Here is a 20292-nt window from a genome sequence, read left to right on the forward strand (position 1 = left end):
CATGTCTTGTTCTTTTTAGTTTTGTGTACATATTGATTTTAATAAAATGATCCTAGGATAAAAAATTTGCTTTAAAAAAAATAAAAAATAAAATAAATATTTCATGTTCATTGGTCAAATTAAATAATAAAAAATAAATAAATTCATGTTTATTGATTGAAAACTTGAATTCAAAAAACCAGTAAATAATGATAGAATAGTTTTTGATGCAGCAAATAAGGGGACTGGGTGGCCTGTTGTCCATTATTGTATGATTGGTAATTTCTATTGGAATTTAATGGCAAAACTTCAGCACAGTGTGCTGAAGTTTCATAGGTAAAAGATTTGAATTTTAGCAAAATTCACCAGTAGAGTTTTCAAACTCATCTGTAAAAAGCTTGGAACTCCCAACATATTATACACATGTACATTTCCACCATATATAACATCCCAAAATAAGATCAAGATGAAAAATAGCCTCATTCTTTTTGAATAAGTTTTATTAGGCAATACAGTACAAGAAAATCACATAATTCAGCATGAACTAATGAGACATGATATGTCTTCATTAGGACTTTTATGCTGTTTTGAGGAACTTATTTATTTGCAAAGACAAATTTACAATATATAATCGAAATAACGAAACTCTAATACACTGTAGACACAGTAACATTGTAAGGATCACCAAATGTTGCAACATTGCCTGGCCTTGAAAATACAATCTACAAAGGTAAGAAAGCACCACTTGATCAGTTGTTTTCCTTCACAAATTTGGTGAAATAAATAAAAATTTGTTCTGTCTAACGGCTTAAGTTTTTTTAATAAAGTCATTCAAAACAAGATACTCAAAATTTATATCATCTCTAATTACTTAATTTTTAGATGATCTAGTTAACATAATTTAAAAGATTTATCACCATATATACCTGATAATCTCCAAATGTGCGTGTTTTGAATCCAGCAGAACAATAGTCAAAGTAGTACTCCCATGTCCTAATGAACTTGTCATCGAATCCCAAAGCACGAATTTGTCTAGTGACACAGTTATATATCAATAGTCAAGTTAACAGTGGCGTAGCCAGAAATTTCATGAAGGGTGTCCAAGTTATAAGCATTTATTTTAGTTTTGTTACCTTTTGTTTTTTAGGAAGTTATTTCTCCAACATCTCAGTGTCTGATAGTAATGAATTCCTATCTCTTCCACATGCACTACACTGCATTTGTTTATATCATTTATCAAATTCTTTCAGAGAAACTCTTTTGAAAGATTGACAAGCGCGCTAGTGCAAAATCACTAAAATGAACTCTTTGTTACCATAGTTTGGATGCAGCAGCCATGCCTGATATTATTCGACTTAGTGCAGGCAAGCATCCACCTGGGAATATATACTCTCTCATGAAGTCTGTGCTCTGCCTGTGGCTGTCATACCTCTCATCTGGTATTGAAAAGAACTAAGTAGATCCAAAGCTTATGAGAAACGACATAAAGATACAAAGGCGGCAGAACAGTGAAGGAAATTGAAGGGTAAAACTGAACAAAGTGGACTATATTTAGGGTTCACTTTTATTCATTACCTGTAGAACTAGAAGCCCATCTTCTGCCAATGCAGACTCACAGCAAGTAAAGAATTCCTCTATGTAATCATGACCGACATGTTCTATCATCCCGCTGAAAATGAACTAGTACAATTGTAACACTGACTCGACATGTAGTGAGTAATACAATATGTCAAGATGTAGATGGAAAAAAGCTCACATTGATATAATCCTGTCATATTTGTCCTTATTTGGCATTTGACGATAGTCACATAGGAGTAAGGTGATTCGATCCTGTGAAAATATATCATGGAACTGAATTTTAATAGATCATGTGGAATGCAGCATATAGTGAAGCATTTTAGTTAATTTTGCATCATAACTTCTCTACCCTGGCTTTTTAAGGAGCTATCATAGTTCAGAAAGCAAGAATATGGACATGAAGTGGAATTTCCTCATAGCTTTATAACTTGCCTCATCTTATCGCAATTATATTCATACAATCAGAAATGCTTGTCCAAGATCCATATAGACATTATGATTAGTACTATACCTGAAGGCCTGCTTGCTCAACTTTCAACTGTGCATACTCCAGTTGCTGCTCCGAAAGAGTTATACCAGTATATTTACATCCTGTTTGCTTGACAACTTCCACCGCGAAACTTCCCCAACCAAATCCAATCTCTAAAATGTGATGTTTCTTGCTAATTTTTGCCTAAATAAAACAGAAACAGAATCCAATTATGCCTGAAAGTTAGGTATAAACAGGAGAGTTTTTTACTTGGTTGATGAAATACCTTTTTAATTAGAACAGAAATCTTTCTCAGCTGTGCATCTTTCAGGTCTTCGTCCTCACTCTATACAAATTCGGAAAGAATAATAGATTATTAGATTACCTTGGAACAAGAAATGTAGCTTAACATACGAAGAAAAAAGTGGCAAGCATTTAAAAAGTTTGGAGAGCTAACCTTGAAAATTGCGCATGAGTATGTCATTGTCTCATCCAGAAAGAGTGAAAAGAGTTCATTACTCTGGAAAAGAAAAAAATACAAGAAGGAAGTGATAAATCTACTGCAATTGGCAAAAGTATGTGCAGGATTAACTACTTTAATTTCACTAGCAATCTTTGAAATTGGGTGATATAATATGCAAGTTGATTAATTACCAGGTCATAATGACGAGAGATATTTCGACGAGCCTGAGTCAGGGTGTTTCGATTTGAAACATGTCCAATGAAATATTTTGCAGATGACAGATCTAGTAATGGTGTCCACCAGCCCCTGGAGCCACACAAAATGATGACAAACTTTAACATATGAACACAAGTTTGTGTTTCTTGATTTCAGGTCAGTAAGTAAACTATTTTACCTTTTAACAGATGCATTCAAATCTCTGTTGGCAACATATATCTGCAAAAGATATTAGGAAGCTAAGTACCGATAAATATCTATTTACAAAGATATCGAGCCATTCCCTCACCATGAAAAGATTAAGAAGACCTTCATTCTTATTAACAAACGAGATATCCCCATGAATAAAAGCATCAGCAATCCCTAAGTCAGCTCGAGTTGCAACCTGTAAGAGATTGGTTAAGTTTTTGATCACTTGTAGGGGCAAAGGAAATTTCAATTTACCTTCCAGTAGAACTGTGTATTATGAACTCTAAGAGAAACTTTGAGAGAGCATTTCTTCTCTGTTCCTTGGAAGGTGAAAATTTTGCCTCCTTCTTCCAACAAGCTGTATATTATAACATATAAATAAAGTTATTAAAAGCTCAAAAATCTCCTCAGTAATATTCTGGCATTACCATGAATGATTTTAAGCTATGAATAATATAATAACAAAAGTACATATGTGTATCCTGTTGGGGATTAAAGTAATACAAGGTGAAACTATCATCACTCACATTATGCATCCTGTTTGAATGAAACTTTTGAGAAATCTAGTAACGAGGAGGCGTGCTCCAGTTTCAGGCCAGGTTGGTACCATATGCTTGGGGTTATACAGAATACAACAATTCCTTCTAAGCATGCCATCTGCAGCAGCCACACCAGCCTGAGGAGGACAATCATCTATATAAGAACAAAAGCTGCAAAAGACTCCAAATTTGATTTTATTTATTATTAACAGAAGTAGTATATACTACCTTAAGTCCATCCTCATGGAAGCCATAGCCTGAAATATTGCAGCAAAATATACATCAATAAACAGTGAAGCACAAAGCGGAGAATAAAGTTTGTGCACTAAAGGGAAGTGGAAAGAAAACTAAAATTCTCTCTGCAAAAATAGCTTGGCAGCTAGTTTAGTCCCCTAAATATCGATTTCATCAAAATAGAAACGTAATCGGGATAAACAGATTCAAATTAAACTTATAAGCTGAAATATTACAGGACTAACAGTTAGAGAAACTGGTTCACTAAATTGAACAAAGTTGAAGAGTCCAACTGTAGACTATGCACAAAAGCAGGTTACAAGGGAACAGATATCTTGAAGCAACTCTCAACACTCTGCTTAAAAAGAGATTCATACCTTGATATGCTACACAAAACCATATTCCTCTCTTTCCTTGGATTTGATATAGCTCACATGAAGCTTTTGATGCAGCAACTGAGGGTACTGGATGACTGGTGGTCCACTTAAGCAACGTATGCTCTGGTGTGTGAGGAGGATCAAGGGTTACGAGATAAGGCAGCTTTGAATCACCAAGATTCTGTAAGTTTAGACAGTTCACAATTTAAGAGAAATGACTTCCAACTGAAAACATTATCTTCTACTTTCTATACAAGGTCCTAAATCACTGTATTCCATAACACACCTGGATTATATTGAGCCAATATGTCGCACATCCTCTATTATTCGTGGTTCCAAGAAAGTTACAAGCACACCATGTTGTTGGGTTGCGAGGCAGGAATGTTTTGTCATGATGAAGGAAAACGTCACTGTCATAGAGGAATGTAGAATTTTAGAGTCAGAATGGAGGCTAACTATATTAATCTTGGCCTCCAATACAAATTTCATATTATCTCAGAAATCTAGCAGGTTGTCGAATCTAATTGAACTTCACCAAACCACAAAATAAACCTCCTCTGGTAACAGAAAATACAAATATATATAAAACGTAAGTGATGTCGGGCTATAGATAAAAATTCAAAAAAGATAAAAAGTAGAATTAAAGAGGAATGAAATCCAAGGTATTCAAATATAGGAGTCGAAAGTACCTATAGACATACTGGAAAGCACCCAGTATTCTTGTTTCATCAAATGTTGCCTCTTTGCCTAACATTCTCAGAGAATCTGGAGCACGTACAGCGATTATGCATCCGTCATATATATCTATGGCACCATCAATGCAATCTATGGTACAACCTGCAGCAAGGGCACTTTCATTTACAGTTAGAATCACAAGTAGTTTGTAGCGCACAGCGAACTCTTGCAAGAAGCCAAAAGATAAAATCAAGCTAGACCTTCTTCATTTGTTGTTACAGAATTTACTTCACAATTAGTTCTTATTTGGCAGCCTCTCTTTTCCAGCTCCTCCTTAACCTGCGTTTGATACTGCCATCGAATCACTCTCAAGGATGTACATGCTTAACTTAACAAATCACAGAAAATAGTAAGAACTTTGAAGTATCTATGAATGAAAAATCACCTTGTCTATATGTGATTGCCATCTTATAGTGAGCAATTGGGGGAGACCAAAGAGCTACAAAGAAAGAAATAAAAGTACCCTTAGGCACAAGGGCAATAAGATGAGTAAAAGCTAAGCATTCCAATTCTGTATTTGCGTGCACCACATTTAACAATTGGCTATAATCAACACACAAAGTGTTCTATCTACTTGAACTGTAGCTAAGAGAAAAGAACCTGCAGTAGATGTTGGTCGTGGAAGAATGAAAGAATGTAATAAGCAGAAAAGCCCATTACTCGTTCCGAGGAGCAGGACCATATTGAAGCACATATTGGAGCCTGTGAAACATATGTGTCAATTGCTTGTTGCAAGATTAATTTTTTGAATGAACAAAAAGGAAAAATTTATCCAAGTATCAAAATCAATAACAAGGACAAACTGCAGTGTCACACCAGATAAGCCTTCTGAAATAGCTCCGAATAGCCATGTGACTTAATAAATTGTCCTAATGTTTCATTGCGATCAATGTCAGGATTGTTGTCCAATTCTTCAAGGTGACTGCAATGCAGTGAGAAACGTAATAAAATAAACTTCATTGAAGATAGATCTTTCGCTTAACACATAAATAAAGCAAGTGCCCAAAACAGAACGATTTAGTCCATTTCCATCTAATGCATGATCTTCAAATGAACAAACAAAACTATACGTGTGCTCTAAATTTCTAATGAGATGAGTAAATTAACAGAATACTCAAAAATTAACATATGTAATGAAATAAGTTATTGTTACCTTATGACATCCTGTTTGAATCTGATAATTTCTCTTATCATTTGCCAAAAATATGGATTGAGTACATTCTTCTTCTGTGCAAACAAACTAGAGAATCCATTTCGAGTACCCCATTCACAACCACGGCCTTGGTCTAAGCTCACTGAGAATGACATATCAGAGATGTTCATATCAACTCCGAGCAACTCAAAAAATTCTATCAAGTTTGAATAAGTTTCCTGTAAAATCATATGAGAGTAACATTGTTACTTATTAAATACTAGTTTCTGGACACGTGTGTCTCAAGTGGTATACACGATATAAGTTATATTAAAAACATAGTGTAATCAATAAAAAAAAAAAGTACAAACTAAAATTGATGAACGTGACACTCATCCAATTTGAATGACTTCTTTGTTGAGCGATAAATGATTAGTTACTGTCGGAAGTTAGATAGGTAAATGTATAAAATGAGTTACATTTTAGTGTTATTAGGTGCAAATATTTTGTCTATAAGGAAGTATTAATATTAAATATTTGCACCTAATAACATTAAGTACTATTAAGTTTCGTGATATCATATTTGAATAATGAATTGTGATACTTATACCAAATAGTAAAATAATGAATCTGAAAACTTGTTATGATAAACATTTAAAACTTCTTGTTAAAATTTACAAAATGCAAATAATATATATGATTATCAAGAATTTAAAACTAATTGTAATAATCTTAACAATTGTGCATGGAAACAAAAGCGAATTCCAATTCACGTGAAATCAAAGTATTGTAATTCTAATAATTAGCCAAATATGTCACAAAAAGGATTAATGAGTTCTTTTCAAGTAATACTTAAACTTTAATATTGCAATGATCATAAAGGTTATAGCCAGTAATCAACTATCTAAGAGTAGTAAAAATTGAATATGACAACTACTCTAATTTGACATCAACTATCTTCCCATCTCTTTTTTTATGCAAACTATCTAAGGGCATAAAAAAAAAGAAATCAAAGATAAAATAATTTGCATTCAATCACAAAAGTGACAAAGAGGAGATGGGAAATTAGTAGCCTTTATATAATGTTTTTTCCTAGTCCTTTGAAATTTCCTTTCATTTAGTTACTAATGAATTATAATTAATAGTCAATTCAACTTCTCAACTTCTTTGTACTTATTGTAGCAATGAAAGGTTGGTCATTGGTTAACGTAACAATTAAATAATTGAATCACCAACGTTTCATATAAAGTTATGGTTATTACATAATAATTATTAAATGCAAAATTTTTCTTTTTATTGTATGAAATGTGTGTATTTATATTTTTATATTATACTTTTTGAAATAATAGTTGCTTGAAGGTTAAAATGATGTTTAACTTTTAATAGGTGATTTGATAATTCAATTTTTCATTTGGAAGGTTTCTACTTGATATAATATGATAATGATCAAAAGTTTAATATAAAATGAATAAATCAAAAAATAAGCAGAGAAAGAAAGAAAGATGATTGTCCTCAGTCCTTATTAAATCATTGAATTAAATGTGATAATTAAAGTATTATTACTCCACTTCCAAATCATCCATTCAATTCATGTTACGTTATTGAAAACTAATTTAATTGAAGATTTTTTTAAAAAATTATGGTGTAAATAAAAATTATTTTATAAATAAATGATTTAGTATAAGGATAAATTGGTAAATCAACTTTAAAGATAAGAGCTTCCCACACTTCAAAGTTCAAATATGCAAAGGGTTTTACGGATCAATTACTTCTATCTGAATTTGAGTTTTCTTACAACATAAGCTTTTCAGAAATACATATTATACTAAAAGAAGTGAATATGTTACTAGTTTAGCAATAATACAAAAAGTGGTAAATATTTGTAGCTAGATCAATTGGAATAGATTTACCTGAAGTAGACTCTTCTTGGAGGAGAAATCTAACTGAAAGAAGGCAAATGGAATAATGGGACAAACACATCTTATGAAAAGTATTTTAAAGAATATTAAAAGATTGACCATAATAAATATCATCGAGAAGATAAAACTACACCTATGTACAATCAGTAAAAATCAAGAAATTTAATATTAATATAAATGAAGAATGTAAAAAGACTCTATGGAAGATGAAAGAAATAAAAATTTAATGAGTAAAATAATTTAGAGAACTTATACACATGTGACTTGACCATAATTAATTGTTGTTACACAATGTCTTTCTCACCCTCACCAAACGTTTTTGTTCCTCTAAACATGTAGTGAAGGAGAAGGTGAAAGAGATAAATAAAATTATGGCAATAAGCATTTTCAGAAAGCATATATAGTATTTGGATTCATTGAATTTGAGGGGTTTATGAATTTTGTTATATTTTCTTATGTAAACAAAAGTTATTCATATGAATATTTGCTTTTACTCGGATAAAATGGTAAACTAACTTTTGATTCATTATTATTATGGATATTAATTATTATTTATGAATAATAACTTTTTTTGTTCTCACTTTATATATATATATATATATATATATATAATTTACCAAGTATGTAATTCATCATTAGTTTGTGCTAATTATAACAGAAGAAAATCAAAAGTTTAACGATTGCAAGCTTCCATAGTAAGTATTTATTGAAGCAATAACTTAGCATTTAATATAATTTTATGAATATAATTTATCTGAGAATTTTTATAACTTTGCACGGTAGGAGTAACTGAGATACTCTTAAAGGTCATTTTAACTGTTGCCAAACTATTTGATTTCCTTTTGTCATTTAATAGGATATCATCCAATTGTACAAATATTCATTGTATCTATATTAATTCATGTCATAGATTGTGAGTTCTCCATTTTTAGAATATTAATATTATTATTAAAAATATATTAGGATATTTATTATAATTAATGTGTATTTATATTTTTGTTCATAAATATGTAATAATAGTGTTTAATAGAAAATACAATAATTTTTATTAATATTTAATGTATATTTACATTTTTGTCCATAAATATTATGATATTATACGGACATTTTTGTAATTCAACTTTTGACATAGAGGCTTCCCACTTATAATATAATATATGATATGATTTATCGGAGAGTAAAAATGTTAACTTTTAACATATTTAAAGTTATTTCGAGTTGGCTAAATATTCATATACTCAATTAGTTTGATATGATTTAATCATTTAGTCACTCAAACTTCATTAGTGACTACATGAATTTGCAAATCTTATATAACACGATGATATACATAGACATTTAAATTATAATTCAATACACACCTTATATAACAAACATTTTTCGAAATATAAGTTGGAAAAGGGCCAAAATGATACCCTAACACATCGAAAATGACTTAAATTTGTTATCCTTCCATGCACACACTTAAGTTATGAGCACTTTAGCATTTATCAATAATGCACATTTAAGTATAAAAATAAATGCTTACAAGTTACAACAAATTAAATGATTTGATCATTTTATAAGCTTACTCAAACACCCTCTGATCGTACTTACCCCGTTGAAGACCATAAAGCCAAGGTCAAGATCGATGTCATTGACAGTAACGGTCTTAGCATGGCTGCCTAGATAATGTTCCTTCTCATAAACCACAACTTTGACACCAGATTTTGCCAATTCATATGCAGTAACTAGTCCATTTATCCCTGCTCCAACCACTGCTACTTTCATGTTTTTAAAATATAAGCTTCAAAGTTACAAACAGTTAAGAGTTTGATGAAACATTGGTGTATTGAGTCACAAATTTATAATGGATAAGAAATGATGTGATAGAGTACTAGCACTAGCTATAATGTCACCTACCAATATCAACTTGTCCAAGTTCATAATTATAACATTTTTTTTAAAACCCCAGGATAACCCGCAACCGCTATAACCTCTGCCTTTCGGGTGAGCACTTTGTGTGTACTGGATAAACCCCTCACTGTGTAATAGCCCGCAAACCACACAGGAGATGTAAACCGCACTAGGCAAGCCATATGCGACAGACTCAACTCAGAAGACATTGAAGGGGGATCGATCCCGGGTCGGATAACCACCCTCCAAACCAATTGAGCCATCCCGAAGGACTCATAATTAAAATGTAATGACCAGGAAGGTCATTTTTGATAATTTCAAAGTATTCGTTGACTTTAGTTAATTAGTTGATGGGTAATTGTGTATAATTGACTTAATCGATAGTTAATGGGCTAAAATGATCATTTATTTAAGACCCTATACCATTTGTACCATATAATTAAACTAGTAAAATTATCAGCGCTTCGCGCGGGAATTTAATATCATGGAATTTATAAAATAATACTTAAAACCTATCAGGCATTAAAACTAAAACATTATGTTATCTTACATACAATATTACATAGTAACAAATATTGATAATGTAAAGGAAAATGAAAATTATTACACCTTATCATATATCTTTAATAACATAAGCATGAATTAATGACTGTAAGAATACATACCAGGATTTGTAACATAAGCAATGGTGTCAGTGAGCCACTCAACAGAAGCAACGTACACAAATATTTAATTGTGAAGAAGAAGAAGAAGAGGTTCAAAATTTTTGCTGTTTTAAAATGAGAGGAAATCCCTCTATTTATAGACAACAAAGGGAGTCAATTCCCTAAATGGCCACCCAGGTTTGGGGAATTGCCTTGAAATATCATTTATGTTTCACTTAGGACCAAAATATCACCCAACTATCACTATTTTCCTCCAAATATACTTAAAACTTTAAAAACTTTACTCTCTCCTAGTTGGCATGCCATGTTACTAAAGTCTTTTTTAAAATAATAGACTGATTCAATTCATCAAACTTTTTTATGCTATCAAAAAATAGGGTTTTAAAATATACTATACTGTCATCAATTTTAAATACTTATAAACACATATATTCAAAAAAAAAATATCGATATGCAAATCACTCATGAATGTTAACTTATATCAATTAATCATAAACTGTATAATGAATCAATAATATTAAATGTCAATTAACTATTACAATATAATTAATTGTGTACTTTGAAATTCATGCTTACATTATTATTTTAAAAAAAATAAAATAGGAAGTGACTAATATTATTACTAATTTATTTCCCCCCAAAAAAATATACTAATACCTCAAAAGTCTCCTTCTATTCTAGTTGATATGTCATGTCATTAAATCATCATTTTTTTAAAAAAAATAATAGACCTATTTAATTCATTAAACTTATGCATCTACAAAACAAATATATAAATTAGTGAGAATTTATGAAGATTATAAAAAAAATACTTTTAAAATATTTAATTCCTTCATATTTTTCTACCAAATAAAATTCAATGAATTTTTTTTGTGTGCAATTGTTACCTGAGAATTTTTGAAATCTCTAAGTAAATTATATGAAAATTTTAAGTATTTTTTTTCATTAAAGTATTCAAATAAATTTGTAAGGTTGACAAAATAGTTGGTAAAAAGGAGAAATTTATTATTTAACTTTTGTTTTTAATTTAATTTTGATCAGTGATTTATATATCAATATTTTTTGAATATATGTGTTTATAAGTATTCAAAATTGATGACATTATAGTAAGTTTAAAAAAAAAACTATTCTTCATAGCATAAAAAAAGAAAAAGTTAATTATGATAATAGATTTTTAAGTATGAAAATTTCTTCTAAAACTAATATATATATATAAAATTAAAAAACAACAAGATCATTATTTTAGTTAATTGAGTTTGATTAATTAAATAAGTCTATTATTTTTTTTAAAAAAAGGCTTCAATGACATGGCATGCCAACTTGGAGAGAGGGGACTTTTGAAGTGGTAAGTATATTTGGAGGAAAATAGTGATAGTTAAGTGATATTTTGGTCCTAAATGAAACATAAATGATATTTTAAGGCAATTCCATAAACTTGGGTGACCATTTAGGGAATTGACTCCAACAAAGGATAGTGTGAATAAATGTTTATTGTGCCTTATCAGAAATGTTACAACTATTTGGAAAAGTTGCACCTTCGAAAAAGTCACAACCTTTCATAAAAGTCACAATTTTTCATAAGAGTCGCAGCTCTTCATAAAAGTCACAACTTTTCATAAAATTCACAACTCTTCATTAAAGTCGCAACTTTTCATAAAAGTCACAACTTTTCATGAAAGGGAGGCTAGTTTTGGAAATAAATAAATTAAAAGGGAATTCTGATTTGTGGTGGCGCCACGTAGGCGGGGCCTAAGGTTCTCTTTTTTTTTTATATATATATATATATATATATATATATATAATATGATTAAATTAGTGAAATTTATCACTTTGAATTATACCTAATTATTTTATTTAGAAACAAAAAGGAGATAGGGGAACAACGAAGGAGACGGGTAAGAAACAATCTGAAACTTGTGATATTTATATACTTAATGCTTGAAAATTGTTCACTGTTAATATTATTATTTAATGAAAGTTGATAGGTATTTGGAAATTTAGCAAGTTTTGACCGTGTGTAGCATGTACTGTACTCCCTCCGTTTCACAAAGAATGACCTCCTTTCCTTTTTAGTCAGTTTCAAAAAAATGACTTCTTTCCTTTTTTGGTAACATTTTACTTTCTACTTTCCATGTGACATATTTAAGATGACAAGATTAAGGACAATTTTGTACATTTGACATAACTTTAATTTAGGACCACAAAATTCAAAAGTCTTTTTTAATTTCTTAAACTTCGTATTAAGTCAAACCAGACTAGTCTTTTTGAAACGGAGGAAATAATATTTTTGGTTTGGGTGGGGACGAACTGATAAGAACTTTGATTTTTGTTTGTTAGCGAAATGATTCCAGGGAATTGAATCACCAACGAGTAGGAAATCATTAGAATCATGAATTATAGGATGGGGATTTACATGAAAGATTTTGACAGTGGGGTCATGATGTCGCCGCCACTGATTTGTTTTTGTAACAGTGGCTTCCAAATTAATAATATTAGTCATTTATTATATTATAAATTCAGTTTTTAATATATTGAGACTAATTATTATGTGTATGAATACCATTTGAATTAGGATATTGGGAAAACTGAATTTAACCCTAGACTTGAAAATTTGAAAATATGATAGTTGAAATGTTAATTGGCATCAAGATTTTCAAACTTGATTATACTGGCTGAATTTTTGGGTCAAGGCTAAACACATAGTAATATGAGTGTTGTTAGTTTTGAAGTCTTATTGTGGTTATTGATTTGAATAGATTGTATTGATTTGAAAGTACAACGAAAGAGGAAGGCTCAAGTACCGGAGTGATTGCTTGATTGTTTGAGGCTAGTGGATTTCTAAACACTTGTTAAGTGTATGAAATTCGTGTATTTCCTTGTAATATGTGTTTGGGGGTAATGAAACTTGGTGATGGGTTGACTTGTCCATATTGATTAATTCTAATGATGAAAAATGGGTAATAAAAGGAAATGTAATTAATTGTTTGTGTGTAATGTGTTGAGAATGGTTTGAAAGGCTTGTTGAATCATTGCTGATGTTGTATCATGATTGTGTTGTTGTGAATTGTGCAATGTTATGAAAATGATTATCTTCTCATTATTTGTGTGAACATGTCATTTGCATGGTTCTGAGACATGATTGTGACAAGTGTTGTGTGAATTGAGAAAGAATAAGAAATTAAAGAGGATGTACCATTTCGAGGGACGTATCGTGTGCCGTGATGGATACTATATTTCGAGGGATGTATCACACGCCGCGATGGTTGCTATTATCGAGGGTCGTATCGCGCGCCACGATGGATGCATGGACAGTTATGTCCCCCATGAATCCCGGACTGAGAGATAGCGTGTGTGTGTCACTAGGTCAGACATGCATCACTATACTTGACATTGCATTCCATTGCATCACATATTTATCATTAGTGAACTTGATATTGTGTTTTTGATGATCTTGTGAGTGCCTTTCTGTGGAACTTTGATTGATGAATATTGAGCTTGTTGTTGAGGATATGTAATTGTTAGAGTGTTGTTGTTGAGCTGTGTGCTATGTGAATTATGAGATGTTAGGTTGAGCTGGTTTAAAGCAGGTTGTAGTTATAGAGGTTGTAATTGATGAATATTGAGCTTTTTTTGAGTATATGTGATTGTTAGAATGTAGTTGTTGAGATATGTGCTTGTAAATTGTGAACTATTAGGTTGTGCTGATTTTATGCAGGTTGTAGTTGTGGAGGTTCGGTTAGGGTATAAGAAGTACCCGTATTCTATCCCCTTAACTTGTGTTTAGAGGTTCACTTGCTGAGTACCGTATGGTTTGATACTCACCCCTTGCTACTACATTTTTTTTTGTAGATTACTAGCCCAGACCTTTGTGATATTTTCTCTTCTCCTTGTCTGAGGCTTCTTGTGGAGGTTTGTGAGGTAGCTGCTTGTCATTTCAGCGGACCTTCTTTCTCTTTAATTATGATCTTGTTCTATTCTAGAAACAATGTCATTTGAAACATGTATTTTCTTTCAACTTTGTTATAATACATTAGAGACTTGTACACATGACAATCAGATTTTGAGAATATTTTTGAGTTGATTATGAAATTTCCGCATTTTATTGTAATGGTTGAGTTTTAGACTGGCTTGTCTTGGTGGGATAAGACGAGTGCCATCACGTTCATTTTGAAAACAAACTTTGATCCATATTCTATTATATATATGTCAGTTTAAATAATACTCAAAGTTGATGTATTAAAAATATTTGAACGTTATTTTAAAGAAATAAACTTTAGATCAGTAAAACGTGTTTTTTTTTTAAAAAAAAAGACAAGATGAAAAATCATTAATCATTAAATATGAAAATATAATAATTAAATTAAAAAAAATAAATATTTCTAAAAGTAAGCCTATGATGTAATTTTCTTATCCGCAACCAGTTGTGAATAGTTAATTTCTTTTGAGACTACCTATTGTTCGGCTTGCCGCTTGCCTAACTTTTCATTCAATGAAAAGGCACAAGCAAAATAATAATAAAAAATACCAATTAATCATACTCTTTTAATATTTGTATACATGTTCTCAGAGGCGTATCTAAAGGGGGTTACCGGGTTCACATGAACCCATGGTCTTCTTCCGAAATCATATATAGTAGTGTTATAATTTTAAGAAAACATTAAAATATAGATGCGTGAACCCACACTTCAAGTATCACATAATGCGATTATGACTTGGTGCACCTCTCTCCGTGAGGTTAGAAAGTTGAATTTTATATTTATCTTGTTTTATTTTTCTTTCTAAAATTAGATAACAGTTCTCTAAGTGGTAATTGGTATATAAGAATTAATTTTAGACCTATAATTTTAAAATTTTAACGATTTTTAGTAGTAAAAACCTAAATGTCGAACCGATCAAATTTATATCATAGATCAACCTTTATATAACAGTGCACCCATCATCTCAAAATCCTGGATACGCCTCTGCATGTTCTTATCCACGACCAGTTGTGAATGAATAATATTTAAAGACATCTTCTTGAGACAAATTATTTTATGCGGGACCGACCTAGATATATATATTCCATCCATTTTATTTATATGTCATTTTCATTAAAAATAGATAATATTTAATATTTGTCATTTCATAAAATTAATACATAAATAACATTATTACTCTTATTTTACCCTTGTGAGTCATTGGTTTTCAGCGTTCTCACATCACCTGGAAAGGAAAAAAAGAATCAGCTTAAAGGCAGAAATGCTTACCAAGAAGTGCAGCGTCGGTGAAAAGGAAAAAAAAAAGGATTAGAGCTTTTTGGAAAGAGACGAGGATTAGCTAAGAGTAGGGTAGCTGTGCTTATTATTTTATTTGGATTGGGTCCACTTATGGATCAGGTTTTGTTCTTTTTAGTTTTTGTGTACATATTGATTTTAATAAAATGATCCTAGGATCAAAAATTTGCTTTAAAATATATATATATTAAAGGAGAAACATATAGAAGGTGATGTGATGCCTCTCTAGGATCTCCATTGCCATTTATTTTTTCCCTCCTTTTTTGGTCCTTTTTCATATTTGAAATAATTATTTTATTGTGAAAGTATCATTTAATTTATTATAAATACATATTATATTAATGAAGGAACATTTATATAAAACAAAGACTCTTTCACATGTCAATTTATAAGAAATATTATTTTATTTTATTTATTATATAAAAAAAAGGACAATTACTATTCCTCCATTTATTTTATTCTTTAATATACAAAATTGAAGAGGTGATGTGACACCTCTTTATTACCACTATTAATATTTATCTTTTTTGTCATTTATTTGACATTTTATGACATTTTTCTGATTAAAATTAAATATATTCATGGAAGTATAAAAGATTATTTATTGGAATTAAATGCTCAATTTTTAAATTATACGTTTTCCCAAAACTTTTAGACTTTTCTTACATCTTCTGTTCATTTCTGCAGGGAAATTGTAACAATTGAATTAAAAATAAGAGTTAAATGTTAGTAATAATAACAATGATTGCAATTAAAATAATTAAAAGCTATATAATGAAAACCAACAGTTACTAATAATAGAGAGGTGTAAGGTATTATTTATTTTCGAAGTATATCATAGTTTTATTTTTATGTAGAAGCAAATAGTATCTTGATTATATATATTTAGATTGCTTTGAATAGTGATATAATTTCTTGACAATTCTCATATGTCTACCCTTTATAGAATATTAAATTTGATTATATGAGATTTTGTGGCAACTTATATAATAATTATTTCGCTATTGATTTGATGAGTTTTTTTTTTTTTTATGATGTTCAACATGTTTAGGCACTCATTAATGGACAACTAAATTGTAGGGGTGAACACCTTATACTTGACATGTCATACTTCAAAAGGTATGATACTTCATAGTAATTTTTTCCATTTCTGTAAAAGCTAAATTTAATTAAAATATTTTATTAGCCTTTCTTTCTAGTATTACTTTTGTCAAACATTCTAAATATTGAGGATTTGCTCTAGAATTTTATTTACTTATTAATATTTTATTTTTTTTACAATTTTTTTTATTTCTCTATTATTATTGTAAAATAATAAATATGTTAATTAACCATTCATTAATATTCTTTAATAATTTAAAACTTGATAGTCTTTATTTACATTACTCCCATAATTTTTTATTATCATAACCCCAAAAATAATTAATAGTCATTATATTATTTCGGTATTCATATTGTAGTTCTATAAATAAAGACATGGTAAAACATTGTAGAAATTATTACATTATAAGTCTCTCAAGATATTATATTTTTGATAAGTAATTCTTATATTCATGTTTTAGTTTGACTTAAATAGTAAAATGAAGGCTATTGAATGATGATCGACCTCTGGGAATGAATGTTGACAAGAGTTAGGAAAATTGTACATTGATTTCATATTTTTTTTCTTCAATTTTTTAAATAATTAAGATCATAATAATGATGTACATTATTTATTATTTATATTAGGTTCTATCCATAATTTTCTTTGTTTTATATTTTATACAATTTTTTTTATTGTTGTAAGTTTATAAATTTTTTTTGGTTCAAATAAACAACTTATGACATTGTTTGGAGTCATGGGACTACTAATCAAACGTTTATCTTTATGAAATCAATTATACGTCTGAATATATATATATATATTATAAATATTTCTTCTATTTATATTATATTTTAATAAAATTATTGACATCTTATCATCTTTTTTAATCGCGCAAAGCGCGGATAAGTTCACGAGTTAAATAATAAAAATAAATAAATTCATGTTCATTGATTGAAAACCTGACTTCAAAAAACCAATAAATAATGATAGAATAGTAAAATTACTTAGTTTCTTAATGAACGTGAAATATAAAATAGTGACATATAAATAGGAATGGAGGGAGTATATCGTAATTCTCTATTTGTATCATACAAATACAGAATGAAGATATACTCCCTCTGTTTCTTTTTATAAGTCATCGTTACTAGAAATAGTTGATCCATAATATTTGTCATTTCATAAAAATAATGCATAAATTATAATATTCTTCCTATTTTACCCTTCTGAGTTATTATCCTTGAAAATATATATTTGATCAACCTAGAAAAACAAAGTGAATAATTCATGTTCATTTGTCAAATTAATTAATCCAAAATAAATTAGTTTAAATTCATTGATTGAAAAGTTGACTTCAAAAAAAAATTAATAAGGGTAGAATAGTAAACTTAATTTGTTAATGCACATAAAAAAAAAATAGTGACATATAAATAAAAACAGAGGGAGTATCGTATTATATTGTATTAATGAATATAAAATTTGAATAAATTATATTATTTTTAACAAGCCGTAGGAAAAGGAGTCTTTTTCCCGATCAATGAAATGAAAAGGAGTGAGTAGAAAAGAAACACAAAATTATGTAAAAAGTACTATGAATTATAATAATTAATAATTTAAATATTTTTAAAACATATATAAAATTTGTTGGGCTTTCAAAATTTTATGTATGCCACATAAATTGGGACAGAGAAAATAACATATATTATTTAAAATAACGTAAAAATATTATAAATTACAATAATTAACAACTTCAAATATTTTTAAGAATATATATATATATATATATATATAAATTGATTGATTTTCAAAATTCTATCTGTGCCACATAAATTGAAACGAAAAAATAATTTATACTGGGCCCGTGTTGGCACGGGCTTGTGTATCTAGTTATTTTATAAATTTTTAAAGTGTTAAATCACGAAAAAGATATGCATCAAAATACTTTTTACTATTAGATTTACTTAAATAGTGAATATTCTTTATAAAATTTCATGAAAAACTTTAATGCTATGAGACAAAAAAATTTAATTCAATATTGACGACGTGATTGAATTTAAATGAGAGATAGGATTAAGGAATAGTAAGAAAAATGAAAAAGTTAGCAAACTAAAGCGATTAATTATAATTAGGAATTACCAACACTTTACAAAAATATTATTAATTTATTATTATGTAATTTAGGGGGTGACAACAAGTAAATATACAAAGGTCGCTGCTAAAAATATTTCTAAGTATTAGAAACGACTTTGTACGGATAAACATATTTATTTACAAAAATACTCTTCACAATTATGGTGAAAAAGATAAAAAAAAATTTTGAGGTCTTTAACAATGCTAATGCATGCATTAAAATCTCTTGCATTACTCAAGGATATTGCTGGAGTTGTAGAGACCTTCAAATTTCCATAGGCATTTTGATACATTCTACGTATATTAAGTTAAGAACACAAGATTATTATAAAGTCTTCTTTACTTTTTTAAACAACACTATTAATTATACATGATTAAAATTATTATTTTTTATGTATATATAGTAGATGTGAAATGTCCTTTGACTTCTATGTATATTTATTTCTTCATATTTTGAACCCTGTGTAAGATAGAACTGCAATAATATCTTTTTTAGTTTGGTTAGGTTTGCCTCTTCTGTTCCACTCCAAAACCATATTGTTACTTCTTTCCTTGGTATATAACTGAATACTATCAAATTTCAACCAGCCCAAATTTTTCTTTTTCATATCTCAATACAATAACATTGTAAGGCTCACCAAACGTTGAAACATTGCCTGGCCTTGAAAATACAATCTACAAAGATAAGAAGCACCACTTGATCGGTTGTTTTACTTCTTAGATTTGGTGAAACAGTTTCAACATTCTTAGTTAAAAAAAAAAAAAGGAATATACCTGATAATCTCCTAACGTGCGCGTTTTGAATCCAGCAGCACAGTAGTCAAAGTAGTACTCCCATGCCCTGATGAACTTGTCGTCGAATTCCAAAGCATGAATTTGGCTAGTCAAAAAGTTATTAAAGATAGTTTGTTACTTTAGAACAAGCTACAAAATGATTCATAAAGGAAACATGTTAACACAATGTATGTTGTTGTTGTTGTTGTTACCTTTGTTTTTCTAGGAAGTTTTTCCGCCAGAATCATTTGTCAAATGGCCTTTAAATAAGACATACTATGCTTGTGTCAAATGACAAAATCAACTCTTTGTTTACCAAAGTCTAGATGCAGCAGACATGGCTGATGTTACTCAACTTAGTGCAGGTAAGGATCCACCGGGGAATATATACTTTTTTATGAAGTCTGAACTCTGCCTGTATTCGTCATACCTCTCGTCTGGTATTGAAATGAACTAAGGAAAGCCAACGTTCGTGAAAAGAATAGTGAAGGAAATTGAAGGGAAAACATGAACAACGTGGAATGTGTATTCATTACCTGTAAAACAAGAATGCCATCTTCTGCTAGTGCATATTCACAACAAGTAAAGAATTCCTCCATAAACTCGTGACCAACAGATTCTAGCATCTCGCTGAAAATGATCA

General features: G+C 29.6%; 1 protein-coding gene across 2 annotated transcripts; it reads right to left on the bottom strand.

Moving 5' to 3' along the window:
* Positions 1–543: 543 nt before the first annotated feature.
* Positions 544–9661, bottom strand: LOC125851284 (uncharacterized). 2 transcript variants are annotated; one of them, XM_049531070.1, is made up of 24 exons: positions 9427–9661; positions 5933–6150; positions 5596–5701; positions 5380–5481; positions 5165–5218; positions 5001–5058; positions 4734–4881; positions 4331–4454; positions 4045–4225; positions 3662–3690; positions 3422–3570; positions 3150–3252; positions 2995–3090; positions 2884–2924; positions 2681–2795; positions 2484–2546; positions 2313–2372; positions 2069–2230; positions 1736–1809; positions 1555–1648; positions 1295–1431; positions 1113–1193; positions 906–1011; positions 544–701 (listed from the first exon to the last, which is right to left on the bottom strand). In XM_049531070.1, exons 1-24 carry the CDS (start codon positions 9598–9600, stop codon positions 627–629), a joined length of 2550 nt encoding a protein of 849 aa, XP_049387027.1. In that variant the 5' UTR covers positions 9601–9661; the 3' UTR covers positions 544–626. The 2 variants fall into 2 exon arrangements, with proteins under 2 accessions (XP_049387027.1, XP_049387025.1); XM_049531068.1 differs by having other exon boundaries at positions 4980–5058.
* Positions 9662–20292: the final 10631 nt, after the last annotated feature.

Source organism: Solanum stenotomum, unplaced genomic scaffold, assembly GCF_019186545.1.
Source record: "Solanum stenotomum isolate F172 unplaced genomic scaffold, ASM1918654v1 scaffold23673, whole genome shotgun sequence".
In the NCBI taxonomy this organism is placed as follows: Eukaryota; Viridiplantae; Streptophyta; class Magnoliopsida; order Solanales; family Solanaceae; genus Solanum; species Solanum stenotomum.